At 36.5% G+C, this 21,384-nt stretch overlaps 3 protein-coding genes and 1 pseudogene across 9 annotated transcripts; 3 read left to right on the top strand and 1 right to left on the bottom strand.

The window, feature by feature from the left end:
- Nucleotides 1–1,691: 1,691 nt before the first annotated feature.
- LOC147921018 (uncharacterized) lies at nt 1,692–8,612 on the bottom strand. Of its 7 annotated transcripts, XR_015590709.1 has the most exons (19): nt 8,004–8,608; nt 7,749–7,881; nt 7,179–7,645; nt 6,860–7,090; nt 6,638–6,705; nt 6,451–6,560; nt 6,117–6,183; nt 5,943–6,037; nt 5,770–5,841; nt 5,428–5,675; nt 4,556–5,251; nt 4,399–4,485; nt 4,229–4,330; nt 3,857–4,102; nt 3,546–3,634; nt 2,748–2,848; nt 2,473–2,656; nt 2,191–2,397; nt 1,692–2,080 (listed from the first exon to the last, which is right to left on the bottom strand). XR_015590709.1 is itself a non-coding variant. In XM_087500873.1 (4 exons), the coding sequence occupies exons 1-4, from the start codon at nt 4,709–4,711 to the stop codon at nt 3,987–3,989; spliced, it is 345 nt and encodes a 114-aa protein (XP_087356999.1). In that variant the 5' UTR covers nt 4,712–4,857; the 3' UTR covers nt 3,843–3,986. The 7 variants fall into 7 exon arrangements, 1 of the variants encoding a protein (XP_087356999.1); XR_015590710.1 differs by having other exon boundaries at nt 2,191–2,392; nt 2,799–2,848; nt 3,757–4,102; nt 7,749–8,612; XR_015590708.1 differs by having other exon boundaries at nt 2,191–2,392; nt 3,757–4,102; nt 7,749–8,608.
- On the top strand, nt 2,167–2,628 carry LOC147921019 (uncharacterized). The gene has a single exon (XM_087501346.1). The coding sequence runs from the start codon at nt 2,167–2,169 to the stop codon at nt 2,626–2,628; it is 462 nt and encodes a 153-aa protein (XP_087357472.1).
- A 6,438-nt stretch (nt 8,613–15,050) lies between the features above and the next one.
- On the top strand, nt 15,051–16,537 carry LOC104767149 (uncharacterized). The gene is made up of 2 exons (XM_010491187.2): nt 15,051–15,397; nt 16,205–16,537. Exons 1-2 carry the CDS (start codon nt 15,208–15,210, stop codon nt 16,324–16,326), a joined length of 312 nt encoding a protein of 103 aa, XP_010489489.1. The 5' UTR covers nt 15,051–15,207; the 3' UTR covers nt 16,327–16,537.
- Nucleotides 16,538–17,823: 1,286 nt separating this feature from the next.
- Nucleotides 17,824–20,783, top strand: LOC109130908 (protein neprosin-like; annotated as a pseudogene).
- The last annotated feature ends 601 nt before the right edge of the window (nt 20,784–21,384 follow it).

Raw genomic sequence — 21,384 nt, 5'->3', positions numbered from 1 at the left:
GTACATAGGCAATTTAACTCCCAGAAGCCACTGCACTCGATCGCAATTCCACAAAATTTCTTTTTTGGTAGCCCTCTCAAAATATGCTTCATTTTGGTAAACTAAGATAAAGAAAACAAACGGTCCGGTTAAGCTTTTGAATGCCAACTCCCCTTGAATATTCAAAAAGCAATTGTTCAAGTCAAATTGATTAGTTTTTAATTTTTAATTATACAAAGTGTTGAGAATTGAGTTCTTGATTAAATCTGCAACAAAGAGAAATCAGTCAGTCGAAGGACAAAGAAGAAGAAGCAAAGCAGCAAAGCTCCCGTAAAGAAGAAAATGTTGTCGGAGAAGAGACGACGTGAAGAGAGGAGTCAAGGGAGGAGAAGAAAGTCAACAAACCATTTGGGTTTGTGTTTTGTGAATTGGGCCATCGGTGATGATAAGGCCCATATGAATAAGTGTTTAGTTAAGGTCCAACAAGAAGAGTTGTGATAACTAAAGTAAACCTAGTCATAGTTAGAGTTTAAGTGAGTTGTTAAGAGTTGTTGAATGTGTAAGAGTGAATCAAGGAACTAGAGTTCCAATGAGTAAGTAGAGTGGCTACTAGTGTGGCTTGTGTAAGAGAGTAGAAGTATGGCCTAAGGTATGGGCATAAGTGTGTGTGTGGCAAAGTGGAGAGAAACAACTATATGTATGTGTGCTTGTGTTGTAAGGAAGATATCCTTGAGATCCGAAAATAAAATGTAATCTCTTTGTGTTGTCTCTCTAAGTTCTCTAACACTTTCTTGTTATTCAATGAACAAAACAGAGTGTTCAAAAACAGAGATAGAGAGATGAGAGAAACTGATCTTACAAGTGAGAGTAAGATCCTGAAATGTTAACACAAAGTGAACAATGGTTTTTGTTTTTGACGTCAAGATAGTGACAGTTAAAAAGTCTTTTTAATATTTGGATATTGTTTTAGTAGTTTTAATTATACAAAGTGAACAATGGTTTTTGTTGTCGTCACTCGAACGCAATTTTACTGTGACTTTCTTACTAGTAATATCTAGTCAAAATTTTTATTTCTTGATCACCTGCAAGTAAATGATTCAAACGCAAGTTCTTCGTTTGCATTTACCATTAATATTGATTAATTTACGATATTATGTATAATAATGTTGAATATATTTATTAACCGAACATTGTTTCGTACATTGTTAACGGGACATTGTTTCGAAGAATAGTAATGCTAATAATTAAAGGCCACGTGAGATTCAAGGAGATGAGATTAAACCCTGATAGGATCAAATACAATATTCTTCTAAATTGCTTTGGGGAAATATATTTGTTAAGATGCTTGCTAAAGGCTGCCAACCCCAACCGATCCTTGTGAGTTGTGAGTTGTGAGTTGTGACATACAAAATATGGCTTGACTCTATATATCGAGAAGAGTGGAAGCGAATCTCCCAATAACATTTTCGAAGATTTTACAAAACTTCGATCACTATACAATAAAGTTAAACACTGTTTTATAACGAGAAATACCCTAAAATGCATTAACACAAGTTTTATAAAATATTACACATTTCATAAATTTTCAAAAATAGCACTATTTAACATATTAAAATATTAAAATTTAATTTTTCTTAGGTTCGGATTATCAATTTCACATTTTGAGTATAGTTTTCAAGAATAGAGTTTAGTATTTTGAATTTAGAATTTAATTTTGAAAGATTAATTTTGAAATATATTTGGAAATTAGAGATATTGTGCTAGAATAAAAATCATGATGTGGATAGCCTAGAGAAGTAGGCGACTTCTCTCCCAGGCCCAGTTCCCAAGGTAACCAAAAGCAGTAACAACTTTTGAAAAAACCGGATCTCAACCACTAAACAGTCCTACAAACGGTAATACCCAACGGTCTGTCAACTCCTCTGTAGATTGACCGGTGGTTTACACAAGCTACGGTGCTGTTTCTTCCCTCCGGAGACGGCTCTGCTTCACCATTTACCGGCCAATGGCCTCCACAACCAAAAGCAAAGAACCTCAAAATGGCTAGTATGTTTTTCTCTACCTCATCCACCAACCAAATTATCCCCTGTTGAACCTTGATCTGCAGAAGCCAGTAACCCTTTAAACCTTGGTTAACCCTGTTGACAACGATAACTTGTTCCTCCCGCTGTCTCAACTATATACAACATGGAAAAGCGAATCTCGTACTACCTCAAAGGAAAAGTAATTGATATGGAAGCCCCACCACCCCCTCGCAGAAGAATCCGAGCTCCAGAATTAGATACCTCAGCACTTATCGAGGAAAACTCTCTTACCCTCATGGGACGCCTTACTAACCCCTCGGCACAAAGACTCTGGTCCCTCTTCCCCTTCCTTGTTAGCCGCTGGGACCTCAAAAGAAAAGTTGTTGGAGCTGACCTGGGACGAGGATATTGTCAGTTCAGATTTGATTTTGAAGAAGATATCCAAAAGGTATTGGCCAATAGACCTTACCACTATGATTATTGGATGGTCATCCTCCAACGCTGGGAACCAATAATCTCTGATACATTTCCCTCCGAGATTCTGTTCTGGATAGAAGTTCAGGGACTCCCCAAACACTACTGGCAACCAAAAATGCTCCAAACCATTGGAGAAGAACTAGGGTAACTGGAAACGATGGAGATAACGGATGTTTCTGCAAAGATAAGAGTAAAAGTTGATGGCCTCCAACCTATTATAAAGGAGACTATAGTAGAGTTCTCTGATGGTAAAGAAGTGCTTATTACCCTGGAATACAAAAATCTAAAGAACCACTGTCTCCACTGTGGTAAACTTACCCACGAGATAAGATCCTGCCCCGATCTACCCACAAAAGGAGATGAAGTACCTGTAACGGGAAAAACCCAGGTTTCAAACACCAGAGAAGTGTCCAGAAACTAGGTCTGGGCACTAATACCCGTTACTCGGCTCGTACCCGTCCCGAAAAAAAGGGTACCCGCAGCTTCAGGTCGAGTAAAGGGTATTATAATTATATTACTCGTGAGTAAGGGACGAGTATAGGGTATTAGTTTAGTTTTCAATACTCGTCCCGTTACTCGTCTTTTTACCCGTTTTGTTACCCGACCCGTAAATACCCTTTAATATTTTGTGTTATTATTATTTATTATTAATTTATAAATATATTATAGAGTTAAAGTTAAAGCCTATGTTCAACTTAGTCCAACTGAAATGATATATACGACGCCCAATTAAATTAATATTTTATTTTTATTTTTTAAGTTTGTAATTTTATAATTTTTGGACCTATATGTTGTATACATTTATGAATTTTTCCTTTTCGGATTTTGGAATATGAAATTATTATTGCGATTATTGACAATTTTTTTATCGGATATTCATTTTTCCGGGTAAAGGTAAAGGGTCGGGTATTTAAAGGGTCAACTATTTTTTTCCGGATACCCGTTTTTTCGGGTACCCGTTATTTACGGGTCAAGTACGAGTAATTTTTTTCTATTATCCGTTAGGGTTGGGTCGGGTAAAGGGTATAAGAAAATTCAAGGGTACCCGTCTCGTGTCCACCCTACCAGAAACTACTACACCCCTCAAGATAACTTCAGGGCTCCCACTTCCTCTGTGCAACTCGCTGAGCCCAGAAGGGACCACCTTGAAACTCCTAGAACAAAAAAAGAGAGGTTAGGACAAGAATCAAGCCAAAGATCATACACTTCGGGGGCTAAAAACTCAAATTTCCCTAGGAGTAGCCACATGAGACAATCACATTGTGCCCATCCTTACCATGGTAGAACGTCGTCCCGTGATATTTCCTCTCCCCATCGGTATCATAGAGAAAACTTACCTTCACAGCACACTAGAATGCAGTGGAGAGAGAAAGTACCTGCAATCCTATCCTACCATACCGAAGCCTCTGACTCCTCAAGGCCAAGACGTCCTCCACTAGAAAGATTGGAGACCAATCCCGATCCTCCAACTCCTCCACCCCCCTTCACTCCTGCTGCTGAGACAAATCACCAAGTGGAAAGGAACACACGTATACCCACTCCTGTAGATATCCCATCGAAAGAACAAGTTATGAGTGAACTAAGGGAAGTCACAGTCCAATACCTTGCAGTTACTGACCCCACTGAAAGTGCAGCAAGAAAACAGAGGGTTATTCAGGGAGAAGCAAAGGGCTTAACAGATAAGACTGCAGAGAACATAATCCAAAGTACTGTCTCAGCCTCCCATATAGACACGACCCAGAACTCACCTGTTGAGGAGAGATCCCGAGCCCAAAGAACAGATAACATCAACTCAAGTGTCCAGGCCTCGGAGGAAGCTGTAAGACCCACAAAGCGAGGAAGAGGACGACCTGCATTATCGAAATCTCAATCAAAAACATCATTAAAATTATTGGGAGCAAAAAGTCAGAAGAGAAACCTCACTAATGGGTCCCCAAAGAAATCTAGCCATACCAAGGGAAACACTCAAAAGGGAACACACCTTGCTGGACCAAGCCATCAAAACCTTACAAAAGAGAAAGCACTATCCTAAGCTAGACCATCAAAAACCAACCAACCAAAAGGAGTAATAATACCTGCGATGACGAGGAAGAAGGTGGATTTTCAAAATCCACCAAATCCTCTTCCTTAAAGATTATGAGCTGGAACTGTTGTGGGTTGGGGAATCCCACAACAGTTCGGCGACTCCGTGAGCTATCTTCGGATACCTCACCAGATATCTTATTCCTCATGGAGACAAAAAATGGTGATGATATGGTGATGAAGACCTTGGATTGGATGCCTTATGCACACCACCTGTTGGTTCCCCCACATAGCCCGGGAGGGGGAGGACTTGCATTATTCTGGAAACAACATGTGGAGATCACCATACTAGTCTTATGTAACAATTATATAGACACGAGCATTACAACAGAAGGAAAAACATTTTTCTCTACTTTTGTCTATGGTGAACTGGAAAGGACTAAGCGAAAACTTATCTGGGATCAGCTTACGACCATTGGACTAAATCGTGTAGAACCGTGGTTCCTGTCTGGAGACTTCAATGAAATCATAGATGCCTCAGAGAAACAAGGGGGTCCACCACGACAAGAAGGGTCTTTTGGAGACATTCGCACCTTTATGTCAACATGTGACTTGTATGACCTCCGACACTCTGGGAATTTCTCTCCAAGAGGGGCAAAAGGAATGATCACATAGTCTTCTGTAGGTTGGATAAAGCTATGTCGAATGGAGCATGGGCTGAAGCTTACCCGTCAAGTCGTAATGAATACCTGCGATTCGAAGGCTCTGATCACCGCCCCATAATCATAAATTTTGACCTCTCACAAAAAAAGAAACGGGGTGTATTTGGATATGATAGAAGATTGAAAGAAAACGAGGAGATTAAAAGCTTGATCCACAGGGCCTGGATGGCTGATGACCAAGAAGGACTAGAAGAGAAACTTACCAGATGTTGACGAGAAATCATCCTTTGGTCAAAAGAAAAGCATCAGAATAGCCAACAGAAAATCGAGTTATACAGAGCAAAGCTTGAGGAGGCCATGACCAGTCCCGAAGCAAATCCAGAACTGATCTCCAATCTGAATATGTGCCTCCTACGTGCATACAAAGCAGATTAGGAGTTCTGGAAGCAGCGTAGTAGGCAAATGTGGCTAGCTCTGGGAGATAAAAACTCCGGATATTTCCATGCTATTACTAGGGGTCGCAAAGCAATAAACAAATTCTCAGTGATAGAGGATGAGAATGGAAACTCGGTCTACAAAGAAGAACAGATAAGTAAGGTCATTACCGAGTATTTCTCAAAGCTGTTCTCGTCGTCTGAGGGGGACACGACTACCGCAATAAATGATTCCATTGAACCCTGCATCACGATAGAAATGAATCAGAAACTCATTGCCATACCATCCCCTAAGGAAATCAAATTTGCAAGCTTCTCAATCCATGCAGATAAAGCTCCTGGACCTGATGGATTCTCGGCAAGCTTCTTCCAGTCAAACTGGGAGACAGTAGGACCATACATCATCATAGAAGTTCAGAACTTCTTCTTATCAGGAAATCTGCCGAGAAATTCAAACCAAACTCACGTAAGAGTCATACCTAAAATCCAAAGGCCACAGAAGATGACAGATTATATACCAATAGCACTATGCTCCGTGTTCTACAAGATCATATCCAAAGTGCTGACAAAGCGTCTTCAGCCTACCTGCAAAACATCATTTCTTAGAATCAATCGGCATTTGTTCCAAAAAGAGCAATCACAGACAATGTACTAATTACTCATGAGGTTTTACACTACTTTAAGAACTCGGGAGCTAAGAAGCGATGCTACATGGCCGTCAAAACCGACATGAGTAAAGCGTACGACCGCAGAGAGTGGGATTTTATACAACTTGTGATGACAAAAATGGGTTTTCACCAAACTTGGATTAAATGGATAATGGAGTGTATCACTTCTGTGTCTTACACTTACCTCCTAGATGGATCTGTTCACGGAAAAGTCAACCCACAGAGAGGAATCCGCCAAGGTGACCCTCTCTCACCATATGTCTTCATACTCTACAGTGAGGTTCTATCAGGACTCTGTAAAAAAACACAAAGAGAAGATAAATTACAAGGAGTTCGAGTCTCGAAAGCCAGCCCTCGAGTCAACCACTTACTTTTCGCGGATGACACAATGTTCTTCTGCAGATCTGATCGTCAAAGTTGTGAGGAGCTAATGAGAATCCTGAAAGTATACGAGAATGCTTCAGGACAGATGATAAACAAGAATAAATCCGCTGTTACCTTCTCAAATAAAACAGGAGAAGGTACAAGGAACCTAGCTAAGCAGATTCTCGGAATTCAACAAGTCGGAGGTTTAGGTAAATAGCTTGAACTACCTGAATCCTTTGGAAGGAAGAAAAAAGACATGTTTAACGACATTATCAATAGAATCAAACAGCGTGCAATGAGCTGGTCCTCGAGGTTCCTCTCCACTGCTGGAAAATCCACCATGCTCAAGTCAGTGCTTTCTGCCATGCCAACTCACACAATGTCCTGCTTCAAGCTACCAGGATCTTTATGCAAGAGAATCCAATCGGCTCTGACTAGATTTTGGTGGGACTCCTCACCTGAGAAGAGAAAGATGTGTTGGATATCCTGGGCAAAAATGACAAAACCAAAGAAAGAAGGGGGTCTGTGCTTTAGAGAAGTTGCTACCTTTAATGATGCACTTCTAGCAAAGATCAGCTGGAAAATACTCACCAAACCATCCTGTTTACTAGCAAGAATCCTATTAGGGAAGTACTGCCATCACCAGTCTCTTCTGGATTGCACACCATCAGGTTCAGCCTCTCATGGATGGAAGGGTATCTGTATAGGAAGAGATCTCCTAAAAGCACAACTAAGAAGAGCTATAGGATCAGGGGCACGTTCCTTGGTGTGGAAAGACTCGTGGATTTCACTAAAAGAGGCAACGGTACCAATGGGACCAATCCCTGCAGAGTTGCAGGATACGAAAGTTGCGGAACTGTTACGGCCCCAATCAGATCAATGGGATGCTCAGAAGATTAGAGAAGTTATCCCCTCGTATGAGAAACAGATTCTTCTCCTAAAACCCAGCAGACTGGGTGCAGAGGATAGATACATTTGGCTACCAACTCCTTCTGGAGAATACTCTGCAAAATCTGGATACCAATCTGCCATGTCAAAATTTAGAACCAAAACAAGATCACAAAAATCATGAAGATTTCAAATGGGAAAAGGAGATTTGGAATGTTAAGTGTTTACCGAAGTTAAAGTTCTTCCTTTTGAAAGCAATGAGAAATGCTCTTCCCCTGGGGAAAATATTGAAAGAACGCGGCATCAATCTGGAGGCCGTATGCCCTTTTTGCGGAGAAGAGGAATCGACTGAGCATATGTTCTTCCATTGCAGTTTCGCCCAACAAGTGTGGGCTCAGACACCATTCAAGAGACAATTAGACTCAAGGACGATAACAAATCTAAGGATGGGGATCGAACTGTTAAGTAAATTCCACTTCTTACCTCCAACAGGGCTTGTCGATGGATCACTGGGTACCTAGATCATCTGGTACATCTGGAAACAGAGGAATAAACTCATTTTCGAAAAGACGACTTCCTCAGCCAGAGTTTCCCACGCTAGATAATGGAACGCAGCCCAAGTTGTAATACACAAAAGCACAATCAATCAAGCCGGAAAACCTCATAGGACGATCAGTGCGAACACGATCCAATGCTTCACCGATGCTGCTTGGAACGAAGCTTCTAAGGTGGCAGGGCTTGGATGGATCTTTAGAGACCCGTGTACCGGAACAGTAGCTTCTGGGCAAGCTTCAGTAGCCCACGTTGCCTCCCCTCTTATAGCCGAAGCACTAGCCATGAACCAAGCTATCCAATAGGCCTCAGATCTGGGATACCAGACTATTTCTATCACTTCAGATTCACAAACGCTAATCAAAGCAACCAACTCGGAGATCCATCACAAGGAGATCCATGGGATTCTACACGACATCCTAAACGTGGCACAGAGTTTTGAGAGAATCTGCTTCAAGTTCATCCCACGGGAAGACAATCGAAAGGCAGATGAACTTGCAAAAAACGCTTTAACTCCTGCTTCTCTCAATTTATCTACCTATAACCCTCTTATTATCTCATCCGCTTTAAATGTAGACATTGAACCAGTACCAACCATACCGGTTGAAACTTAATGAAAGCATTTGGTTTGACAAAAAAAAAGAGATATTGTGCTAGATTTGGAAAAAAAACTTATTTTGGTGCTATTTTTGAGAATCTTCCTTTTATAATTATCTTAAATTTGGAATAATTTGTAAAAAAAATATATGTTTATGGACAAAATCTAGATTTTATATACCAACTAGATAAGACCCCGCACGATGTGCGGGTATTGAAATTGTTGAAGAGAATAAATCTTAAACAGTGTTTTAAAAATATTTTAAAAACACTGTTTTAAGAATAAATCCTAAATCTTAAACAGTGTTTTAAAAATATAAAAAGAAATTTTATTTCTTGAAGTAAATATATAAATAATTTTAGTTAGAGAAAAAATCATATTTGTATTTACCTTCATACACTTAATTTTTTTTTTATATATTATAACAATTATTACAATAATCTAAAGCTAAATTATACCCTACCAAAATCATATTTGTATTTAACTTCATACACTTATTTATATTTTAATATTTTAATATATTATAACAATTATTACAATAATCTAAAGCTAAATTAGACCCCTACCAAAACTTTTGCCAAATACTCATCTTTAAAAATATTATTATTGTCAAATTTCAAAAACGTCTCAAAACTTATTACAAAATATTTTACATGCAAAGAATTCATTAAAGAAACATATAATATAGTAACCACATAGAATTTTACTGTATGTTTCACCATTAAAATATGCTCTTAAACCCTAAATTATTTTATTGTTAAAGCATGCTCTTTATCACCACCTATAAATTTTCTTTTAAACAAATTAAACAAATTTTATGTTTTTTGGTATAATTATAGTTCTTATAATTACTAAAATTGTATTATGACATAATTTCATTAACTATTAATTGTTTTTACTCCAAATATATTTTGGATGAACAACTGGTGAAAATTATTTACTTTATTACAATGATTTTATGACCAACCCAATTAAAATTAAGAAATTGAAAGAAAGTTAATATCACATAATTAAAATAAAAATTTGAATATTATAATCATGATGGTATATATAAAGCCTTAGATAATTCAAATATACAAAATAAAAGTTTTATAAACAATCCAAAACATTTATATATGTCATAATCATGTTAAGGATCAATGTCTTATTTACTCCTCAGAAGTATCGCATTGTACCAAAACTACTTGGAACTATGACCTCATCTCAAATATTCTCGAATCGTAAGTTCTCAACTTATTTCTATCCGAATCAGAAGTTCTCATATATTTCTCTATATACCTGGATTTAAACGGTTTACGAACCAAATTCGATAGAAAACCACATATATCAGGTTTGAAACCAATTTTAAAACGGTTTATCGTTCCAACTTCCCAAATTACAAAATCGCTACCAAATACATAACCACCGACTCATTTTTGAAACTTATAACGCTACTAACTGTAAAATTACTTTTGGAACCTCCATCAGTGTCTCCATTCTCTATTAATTTAGCGGGCTTTATATACTTTGATTCCATTTCATTGCATCTGATAGCTTCCATTGAAGAACCCGCACGAATAAAAGACCCAAAATAGATCAGCAAAATTATACTGGGGAAAAAATCAAAGATTAAAGATTTTGATATAAACATGTAAATTTTATGTAGATATAATGTTATTTTCTTAATTAGTTGTTCCTATTATGTTTCAAAAATAATGATTCTTTTGACATAACTTATGTTATTTTTTATAGATTTGTTATTCACTATTTTCTGATTAATAATAATATACATGCTTAATAATTTGTTATTCACGGTTTGGCTAAGGAATTCAATATAAAGTATGACTGTTTTGTATAAGTTTAATTATTGTAAAATTTTTAGGATAAATTCTTTTTTTTTTAAGATTAGGCCAAGGAATTCAATATAATGTAGACGATTCTTTTTTCTTTAAAATTACAAAATTGTATAATTTAATACAATTTTTAATTATTATTTTAATAATCTACAACATAATAAGATTTTGACACATGTTGCGATCTTATAACTTAGTAACTTTTGAAACCATATATAAAATTTAAAAAATATGGTAAAAATGTTGGCCTCGACAAAACGAAATTACAGTGAATTTTTTCTAATCTTTGTTGTCAATGTAAACTTTTTTTTTTAAAGGCATTCAATTTAAATTGCAGGAGAATACAAATTTTTACAGGGCCAGAGCCCAATCCGGAAGCCCGTTAAGAGAAAATGAAAAACAAAATGAAAAACCAAACCCATAGTTAGGAAGGAACCAGTAGTTGAACCCAAAGTTAGAATTGAACCAGGTTTACGGTTGGGAATTAACCACCTCAAACCAACTCAAACCAAACTCCATTATTGCACCTGAATCGTCCAAATGCATTCACGATGAAGAGTTGAGATCTCATGTAGATTAGGTCACATTTGTTGTTATCATCGTCGCTTCTTTTCCAGAGAACCAGAAGTGTAGAAGTGAGAGAGACAGTTCCGGTTGAGTGTCTCGCAAACTAGAAGCTTTGTTTCGGATGAGCATGTCTATTTGACGAAGGAGGAGATCAGCCGACTTGAAACTATTCTAGTGAAGCTGATGATTTCTTTCCGACCAGATTGTGTAGATCGTGGCTTGCCAAGCTAGTAGTGCAAGTTTCCTAGAGTCAGGTGAGCCCCAGAAGTGCAAAAGTCGTTGGATAGTCATGTTCCAGGATCGGGATGTGTGGAGGTTGCAGCGAGTAGCAATAGCAGACCAGATCGACCAGCTAAAAGAGTAGTAAAAAAGAAGATGGTCTCGAGTCTCTGGTTGGATCCCACAGAGTAAACACAGTGGATCAACTTGGAGACCCCAATTAAGTAACCGATCTCTAGTAGGTGATCTATTCAGTATGAACAGCCAAGTAAGAAATTTATGCTTTGGGATACCTCCAGAAAACCAAACAAGAGTATACCAAGGAACAGAGGGTTGTATCGCCTTTATCGCTGAGCAGATGGTGCCTGTAGTATGATGGTCCTTATGCGAGTCATCAATCCACCAAAGGTAAGTATTTGGATCCTCTGTCAACTGAATAGTAGAAAATTCTATGTGGAGATTGACTTGTGATTCCAACCTTGCAGGTGGAAGATTCCAAGCGCCATGTCTCCACAGTTCTGATAGGCGAGTTCCTCGACGAATACCAACTTGATAGATCCCATCTCCTTGAAGGTAAGTCGTCATTTTTCCCGACCTACTCCAGTGATCCGTCCAAAACAGACACGTTTCGCCATTTCCAGGTTTCAACTTAATCCAAGGGTAAACCATTTCTCTAATCTTCAGCAGCTTGTTAGTTAACCAAGAGTGTTTGTTGCTTGTTTTCCTTGTTCAGAAGCTGCTAAGATTACTCGAGAGGACTTCTCGCCTGAACCACGCTACCCAAACTGATCTGGATCGAAAGAAAATTAACTAGATGAGCTTTATCATACAAGCTATATTCCAAGCCTGTAAGTTGTGAATCCCTAGCCCCCTTCCTTCTTTTCTAACGTGACAGTCTCCCAAGCAACTCTGGCTGAAAGATGCCCCTCTGTTGTGCCCTTCCATAGAAACACACTCGGAAGAGAGTTTATAATTTTTACACATTTCTTTGGCAAGACAAAACCGGAGCACCAGAAGTTGGAGATCCCTGCTATGATCGAGTTTAGGAGTTGGAGCTTGCCTGCGAATGATAGTGTTCTAGTGGACCAAGCATTGAACCAACCCTTGACCTTCTGAATCAATGGGGCACAGTCCAACAAGGTGAGCTTCTTTGTACACAGAGGTAGGCCTAAGTATCTTATAGGCAACTGTCCATGACTAATCCCAGATGAAGAAGTGATTTGGTCTATTTCAGGTTGAGATAATCCAGAGGTGAAAAAACTGGTCTTAGGAATACTAATGGCTAGACCCGACACATCTTCAAAGTCTTTGAGGACTTGTAAAACATTGTGCAGCGAGGAAGCTGTCCCATCTATGAAAATAAGCAGATCATCAGCAAAACAAAGGTGAGTTAGTTTCATCTCTCTAAATTTATTATGATATTTAATTCTTCCTTCTTCTGCTGCTTTGTCTAAACAAGCTGATAAACAATTCATGGCCAACACAAACAGGTATGGTGATAGGGGGTCCCCTTGACGCAGTCCTCTTCTTCCCTTGAAATATCCATGCACGTGACCGTTAAAACCAACTGAGAAAGAGGGAGTGCAAATGCAAGCTGTAAGCCATCGTAAGTAAATCTCCGGAACTTCAATACCTCTAAGGCAACTAAAAATAAATTCCCATATAACCGTATCAAATGCCTTAGCAATATCTACTTTGATGGTTATTCTTTTAGGTCCATTGGCCTTATGGTAGCCATTAACCAGTTCAGCAGCTAACAATGTATTTTCCACTAGCAATCGACCTTTAATGAATGGTGTCTGGTTTCTCTGAACTAGGTCTGAAAGAATTGGCTTTAACCTCGCAACCAGCAGCTTAGAAACCACCTTATATAGTGTGTTAAGACACGATATGGGTCGGAAATCAAATACAAGTGATGCTCCCGGGATTTTAGGAATCAGTGCAAGGATGGTTGCATTAATCGCTGAAGGGAGGAAGGAGGTGTGGAAGAACTTGAGAATACCGGACGTCACCTCTTCACCAAGAATTCCCCAAGAGGCTTTATAAAAAGCTGAGGTAAAGCCATCCGGCCCTAGAGCTTTATTTGCATTAAGCTTAAACATTATCCGCTTTATCTCTTCAGCTGTAGGAAGTTTTACCATAGATTGCTTCAGGTCTGAAGAGCATCTATAAGACAACGTACTCTGGTTCCAAGTGAGAGGCGTATTGACAGGCTGCATTACTGACGGTGCTAGGATTGATTTAAAGTGGGTTATCGCCATAGAACTCATCTCTAGTGGATCATTAATCACTATGCCAGAGAGAGAAGTGAAAGATCGGATTGCATTGAATGCATTTCTCATCTGCATGATTCTGTGAAAGTAAGTTGTGTTCAGATCACCCTCCTTTAGCCAATTTAATCTCGACTTTTGCCTGAAAAAACCCTCTTCTATTGTTCTGAGAAACGCCCACTTTGCGTGAATGTCCTTTCTTGTTGATAAATTTTAGGAGATGGAGTCGCCATTGCCTGAACCTACACAGTTTGAAGCAAAAGGTTAGTCTCACGCACTCTGTTTTGGATATCTGAAAAATTCTCTCTCGATAGTGTTTTTAACTCTCGTATAAGTGTTTTTTGTTTCGCACTCAAAGAGGACAAACAGGGCTCCAAGGAAGAAGAACTTCCAACCAGATTCCATGCATTCTCAATCGTAGGGTGGAATTTAGGATGCTTGGTTAGAAATTGAAAAACTTGAAGGGTTTTGTGCCTGCAATGGGGAGGGGAGCAAAAAGGTTTATGAGGCTGGGGGAGTGGTCATAGATTTCAGGGGCCAGAAATGATACAACACTATCAGGATACAAGGTAAGCCAGTGGTTGTTTATGAGAACTCTATCTAGCTTTTTGGCTATTGGGTTTGAAACGCTTTTATTGGTCCAGGTGAAGAGAGGGCCTTGAAAACGCAAGTTGAAAAGTTCAAGTTGCAAGAGACAATCCCGGAGCTCCAACATTCGAGAAGTAAAGTGGTTGATGCTAGGATTTGAATGCTCAGCTGGATGGATTATCTAATTAAAATATCCACATAGGGCTCAAGGGATGGTATCAAACATCAATCGCTGTTGAAGACTCAGAATTTCACACCAAAGGTCTGTTCTCTCATCACTTAGATTTGGAGCGTATACAGCTGTAAAATAAATGCGATGACCTCCTTGAATAGAAATCTCACAGGTGAAGAGGTGTTTGGACTGGTGAAGAACAGTTATTGCTACATGAGCTTTCCATATGAGGACAATACGACCATCCTCATCAGAGTTTTGGTTCGAGATGTAATTCCAGCTAGGAAAAGCTTGATTCATAACTCGGTTCAAATTTGGTTCTTTTATATGGATTTCTAATATAGCACCAAAAGTATGCTTATTAATAGCTAGCCAGGATGCAAAAGGCTGATGCTTATCCGTGTCATTCATACTTCAGATATTCCAACAAAAAGGTTTTATATACATAGGAACAGGTAAGAAGTTAGGAGCTTTGAAGATCCCCTCATTGACTAGGAAGAGAATCTCCAGTAACTACAAAAATAGGGTTGTCATATTTTCAAAAAAAAAAAAAATAGGGTTGTCAATGTAAAATTTCCTATTATTCGGACGTTCTGCCGTTCTTCCGGTTTAGTAACAAAAATAAACGACACGTAGTTTTCATGTGAATAGCAAAAACGGCAAGACTTGGTTGCTTTGATTAATGAAACAATCTATAATAATATATCTCCGTCATGCTTCTTCTTCATTAACTCACTCATAAAGGAAGCCAAAAAAAAAAAGAGTTTGATTTCGTCGTCTTCAATCACAGCGTTCTTCTTCTCTCGCGAGCGTAAAGAAATATTAAAATCGACGTCGTTTTGGTTCTAATCGTATTCCGGCGAACTTGACTCGGAGGCTTGCTTATTCGATGGCATACGTCGACCATGCGTTCTCGATATCGGACGAAGACCTAATGATTGGGACTTCGTACACCGTCAGTAATCGACCACCGGTGAAAGAGATCTCACTCGCGGTGGCTCTTCTCGTCTTCGGAACCCTGGGAATTGTCTCTGGTTTCTTCATGGCTTATAACCGAGTTGGTGGTGATCGTGGTCACGGTACGGTTCCTTTGATTAACCAATTGTTACTAATTCTGCGCTTCACTGTGTTCTTGATTAGCTTAGATTGAGGAATTTAGTGGATGATTTGGTAGTCCTGCTTGTGTGTAGACTTGTTAGTTTCCTGAAGAAACCTCTAGTTTGGGGAGATTTAGGGATTAGCTAGAGAACTTTTTAGGAAACTGCTTAGTGTTGTTGGACTTGGTTTTGGTCTCTGTTTGTAAGGTTTTCTAGGGATCAATTAGTGAAACATGTGGATCTCTCTCTCTCTCTCTCTCTCTCTCTCTCTCTTGATCAAACAAATCACCAGAGGCATTAGATTTGGTTGCTCTCTCTGATAATTTCCAAATCACCAGAGTCAGATTTTTTGTGGAAATCGATAAAGTTTATTCCTTTGATCTCATCTTTGCAATATATACTGAAATTACTGATCTTCCCTGGTTGCCTGAAACTTCTTAATTGTTCATTTTACACATCTACTCACTGCTATGTTAAACAAAAGCATCTGCATCAGATTCTTAGTATAATAGAATAGGTTATTTTCTTTACCAGTGCTACAGGAGACAATCACTTGTTTCTTATTCTCATTGTCACTTCCACAACTAATCGTTTCTATGTAAATCATTGTCCTTGGGGTTCTTTCTCACTTCCATCTTTTTAAACAAAACACTGGAGAAGTAATCTACACCAAGTGGGGTTTAGAACGTAAAACAGGGCACAGCCTTTCAGTTTTGTATTTCGAGAAAACTATTCAAACTAATGATTACTGAAAACTCACTCACTCTTTTTGTTTTTGTGTTGAAACAGGGATTTTCTTCATTGTACTCGGATGTCTTCTGTTTATCCCGGGCTTTTACTATACACGGATTGCATATTACGCATACAAAGGATATAAAGGTTTCTCCTTCTCAAACATACCATCTGTTTAAGCCTTATGAATCGGCGTCTCTTCTCTCGTACACTCAATGTATAGCTTGTTTCCGAAGGAAAGTTTTTTTAAATCGCTTAAAACCACTGACTTGATTATTCTCTTTAGTGTGATTTTACATTACTTGAATGACCTATGTAATGTGTTTGCAAAAAAAAAAAAAAAAGAATGACCTATGTAATGTTTGATATGTATCTCTTTTTGGTTTCTCATTCTCTATGTTAGATCATGAGTCTTTGATAAACATCCTTGTAACGTATAGACTAAGCTAATCACAGGTGATGTAATTGGTGTGTTTACTTCAAAGTTCAAACCACAAGTTAACAACTTTCAAAAAAAAAAAAAAAAAAAAATGTAGAAGATGATCGATGATTTTACTTAAAAACAAGTTTTGGCAAAAGTTGTGTTACTTTAAACATTGTAGCAGTCAAAATGCAGAGCAATAATAATTATTATGGTTGTCTTTTTTTTTTTCTTTTCATCTAAATCAGATTTATGGCAAACGCAAGTATATGTAAGTACATAGTTTGGCATTTTCATAAAAAAAGCAAACATTTCAAAAACTATAGGTTCATATTGCTTGTTGCTTAGCTTAGCCACTTAGTAACATATTACCATATAAAAGTTTGATAAACCCACAAAAGTATTTAAATGTTTTATTTCCAAAACTGTCTTATATAGATGAGCTTAGTTTTGTGAATGTTAATCGAATATTACTCAAATGTATTATGTTACTGTGTGATTGCCTGTAAAAGTTGAGTAAATTAAGTTGCTTGCATGTACATAGGTAATTGATCCTTTGATAGATTAGATTATATATATGTGTGATTCGAGTTCTATGACTTATCTAATCGATTTCCCTCGTCACTCAATTTTCCTGCATGAATAAATCTTTAAACCCCTGAGAACTTTGTGACACCCAAGTCCAGCTTTATTTACTAATATCTTAGCCGTTTTTACTACTTTAGTTTATCAATTTCGTCCATCCTCATATTATTTATACCATATACAAACACTTCATTCTACTCTAACAAATTTTGTAGTGCATATTGTTAGTTTTAGTGGATCGATCCTTCATAACAATAACGAACTATTGTGTACACTTGTAGTTATTTAGGTTTTAAATTTGAAAAATACTTTAAAATAACACTAAAATAAATTTTATGGACAGTTATAGTATATATTCCACAAAACAGCACTATTTGACACAATTACAAAAAGAAATTTTGGTTTTGGTTCTTCATTTTACATTTACAATATGGTTCTGAAAGGGTAAGATTTAATATTTACTATTTAGAGGGTTTTTTTTAGAAATATATTTAGAGGCTTTAATTTTGAAATATGACGCTATTTTTGAAACTTTATAGATAATGTGCTACATTTGAAAAAAAAAACTTATTTTGTAAAATATGAGAGAATTGTCTATTAAAATTTAATTATTTAAAACATACTACTGCTGATATTCTTTCTCTATTTGGATTTTGCAAAACATACCACCATGAAAGTATGCTTGAGTTCTTAATTAAAAATATGCCAACAAATAAAAAGAAAATTTATTTTGTATAGTAAAAATTTGATTTTGTACAATATTCATCTCTAATTATACTAACTTTTTAAAAGCTAAAATTAATAGTAAATTGATCTTAGTCTAGTGACAAATGATAAATCTACCGAGGACAGACACAATTACACCAGAAATTGAGTCTAGTTTCCTATGAATGTATGGATGTGGCTAATGGGTCAGCCTGTTATGACATAATGTTGAAAAAAAAACTAAAATTAATATAGATTATCTTTATTGATTAATTTTTCCACTTGTCAGAAAATTTATATTACATTAATCATTAGTAAGTGAAAAAAAATCTATATCAATGTATAATATTCAGTTTAACCAGATATTATTTTGCTTGAAATTAATAATTTATTATCCTTTTCTTATTACAATAATTAAAAATATTCTATTAGTGTATACATGACCTTTCTCTAGTATTATATAGAGTGTTTAACTCAATCATCTATAACCCCATGGTCTATAACCAACTAGAAACGCTTCAGAAAATAACAAAACATTTTGGTAAGTCTTAATTATCATGATTTGTCGAATAACAGCCGGTTTAATTGTCATACTAGTAGGAATATTCCAATACTCGTGATGATGCTGAAACAGTTCGGCTCTTGAAGATACTCAACAAACCTTATGTTAAATCCATCAAGGTTTATTTAATTTGTGGATTTTGACAAAATTACATTTAACTATATTTTTTTTCATTTTTGATTGCTCTTACTCTTAGTTATGTATGTTTTGTAATTCGATATCATAGATTGTGTTCACATGAAAAATCATCCTTTATTCAAAAACATTTGTACCTTTTTTTTGTCAATAGTAAGATAGAGTTAAAATTTTAATGCATTTTGTGTATGTCTTTATCACCTTTTACACAAAAATCACACCATTCATCAAGTCTTTCTTAAAAGTTATACTAGACCAAAAATTGATACTAACACTAAAAAGAACCAGTTGAAAATGGGTTACTAGGTACATTTGACTTTGCCATTTTTAAATTTTATCCACTTACTTTTCAATCTTTTGTTTTTTTGTTTTTTGTTTTGTTTTTTTTTTTTTTTTTTTTTTGTAGATGAGACCAAGTTCTTACCCAAAAGGATGGACGAATAAATATTCAAATAACGAAAACCATAATATGGTTGCTCAACTTTGAATAAATATTCAAATAACGAAAACCAATTTAATGTTTTTTTTACATTAAATTTTTCTTTAACAAAAAAAAACTTTGGACAATCAATGGAATATGTCCAAAAAATAATGTTCCGATTAGAAGAACTAGAAAAGAAGATATTTTACGAACAAAATCGATTGAAAAATATGGGAAAAAGGATCCCAACAATATCCCTCAACGTAAACCAATCAATCAACCTGTAGCAAATGAAACACATGAGGTACATATATCATACATTATAAGTATTTAAAACGCTATCATATTTTTACTTTTATGAGTATTCTTATATACGTATATCTATGTATATATATATAGTATGTCATAGTTAGAGTGGCGGTAAATTCTCTGATAAGAAAAGAATCACTCATTTATTACCTGAAAGCGATCTGATAGGAGTATAGAACCAGAGAAGCCGCTAGACGTAGCTAGATCATAACCGTCTCCCTCAGAAGTCACACGCGACTCTGTTTTCTCACAACAAACATGAAGAGTACTTCTTTCTATTTTCCACATTTATATACAACATCACATTTTAGTTTCGCACGTGTATTACTTCTATTCCACACGTTCTGTAGCCTCACTCCTCTTCTTCCTTGTATACACTTGAAATGACTTATCATTCTACTCAAGCTAAATTTCATGGAGCCCAAGCGCATGTAAACGTGTGGAGGCCTTATGTACAAGAGGAGTATGAGTTTAGCCTAGCACAAATATGGCTTTCGACTGGAAGCTATAGTACTCAACTTGAGACCGTTGAAGCGGGTTGGAACTTGGAAGGCTTATCATTTCTTGCAATTGCATGTATTATTAATTGATTTTCTTCTTTTATTAATTATTTTGTTATTACTATAATTTCTTATATATTTTTTTAATCTCCTTCTTTTGTTATTGATTAGGTGTGTAGGAATCTTTATGTTGATAATCAACCTCGATACTTAACCGACTGGACTGTGAGTTTACTTCCATAGTATTGTTATAAATAGTACATTGAACGTCTATGTATTTATAGATGAAATTTCATTCTTTTCGGTTGATAAGAATAACATAAATCTTTTGTTTTGTATGTTGTTTGTGTAACATGGAAACATGCTGATAGTTACATGAGTACAGGTTGCTATAATCACCGGCTTTGTAAATATCAACCAGGCATTTGCTCTAGGTTCACCCATTCCTCAAGTATCCGCCATTAATGGTCAACAAATTGACCTTCCCATAAGTATTTGGAAGGTAAAAAATAATACAATTCTTTTTTTGTCGTCATATAATTTTAATAATTATTCTTTAATTTATAGCATTTTTAAAACTGAGAATTAATATATGTTATATTATTATAGGATTTTAGCTCAGGCAACTGGTGGTTGAGTTTTAGTCCTCATTTAATTGTTGGGTATTGGCCTGCCGCATTGTTCAATCGTTTACGAAATGGTGGAACTCAAATTCAATGGGGAGGCGAAATCGTAAATTTAAAGAATAACTCACGACACACACATACAGTAATGGGAAGTGGGTTATTTGCAGCAGAAGGATATAGAAAGGCTAGTTATTTTAAGAATGTTGAAGTAATCGATGAACATGATATTGTGAAATGAAACAAGCTGTAGGTATTTCTTCTATTGTGACGGATGCTAGTTGTTATAACCTTAGGTATGGCACTAATCCTACAATGAAGACTCATTTCTTTTATGGAGGTCCCGGTGGAAGTAATCTTTTGTGTACTTTATAGATGTAAGCATGTTTAATTTGTGTGAATCTAATCTATTTATGTCAGTTATTTATCACCATCATCTAGCTAGCATATATGTCATGGCGAAAAATAAAGTTTAAGATATGATTTTAGTTTTGAGACTATTATAACTAGTGTAAGTCAAAGTCATCAAGAAAGTTAAAAAGAATGCTTGATGGATTGAGAATTTTAACTGATTTAAAAATCCAAACAAAATCTTGTGTGATAAGTACTTCAACTGGTTACCATTTAATATAGTCCTCGAGATTTTTAATACAAAATTTTAAAAACTGAGTTTTGTCTCAATAACTATATAAACATGAAATATATGTATATGATTATGATTGCACCAACTGATCGGACCGTAGTTGTGAGTACTGTTGACGGGTTAAAAATTATTCATCCAGCCTAAGATTGATTACCACTCAAAAGTCACACCCGATATGGCTTGCCGGTTCTCAAACCACCCGGTTGAAGTGAATGCAGATTTTGGAACCGTGATGGATGTCCTCAAGGGTTACCCTGGGGAGTAATTAATGCACTTAAATTAGGTCATCCATTGCTATGAGCTACTTGTATATCTCCGTCCACTTTTTTATTT

This window comes from Camelina sativa, chromosome 19, assembly GCF_030686135.1.
Source record: "Camelina sativa cultivar CO46 ecotype springtype chromosome 19, ASM3068613v1".
Taxonomy (NCBI): domain Eukaryota; kingdom Viridiplantae; phylum Streptophyta; class Magnoliopsida; order Brassicales; family Brassicaceae; genus Camelina; species Camelina sativa.
Note: the sequence above shows the minus strand (reverse complement) of the source record. Positions and strands in the feature narration are given on the sequence as shown.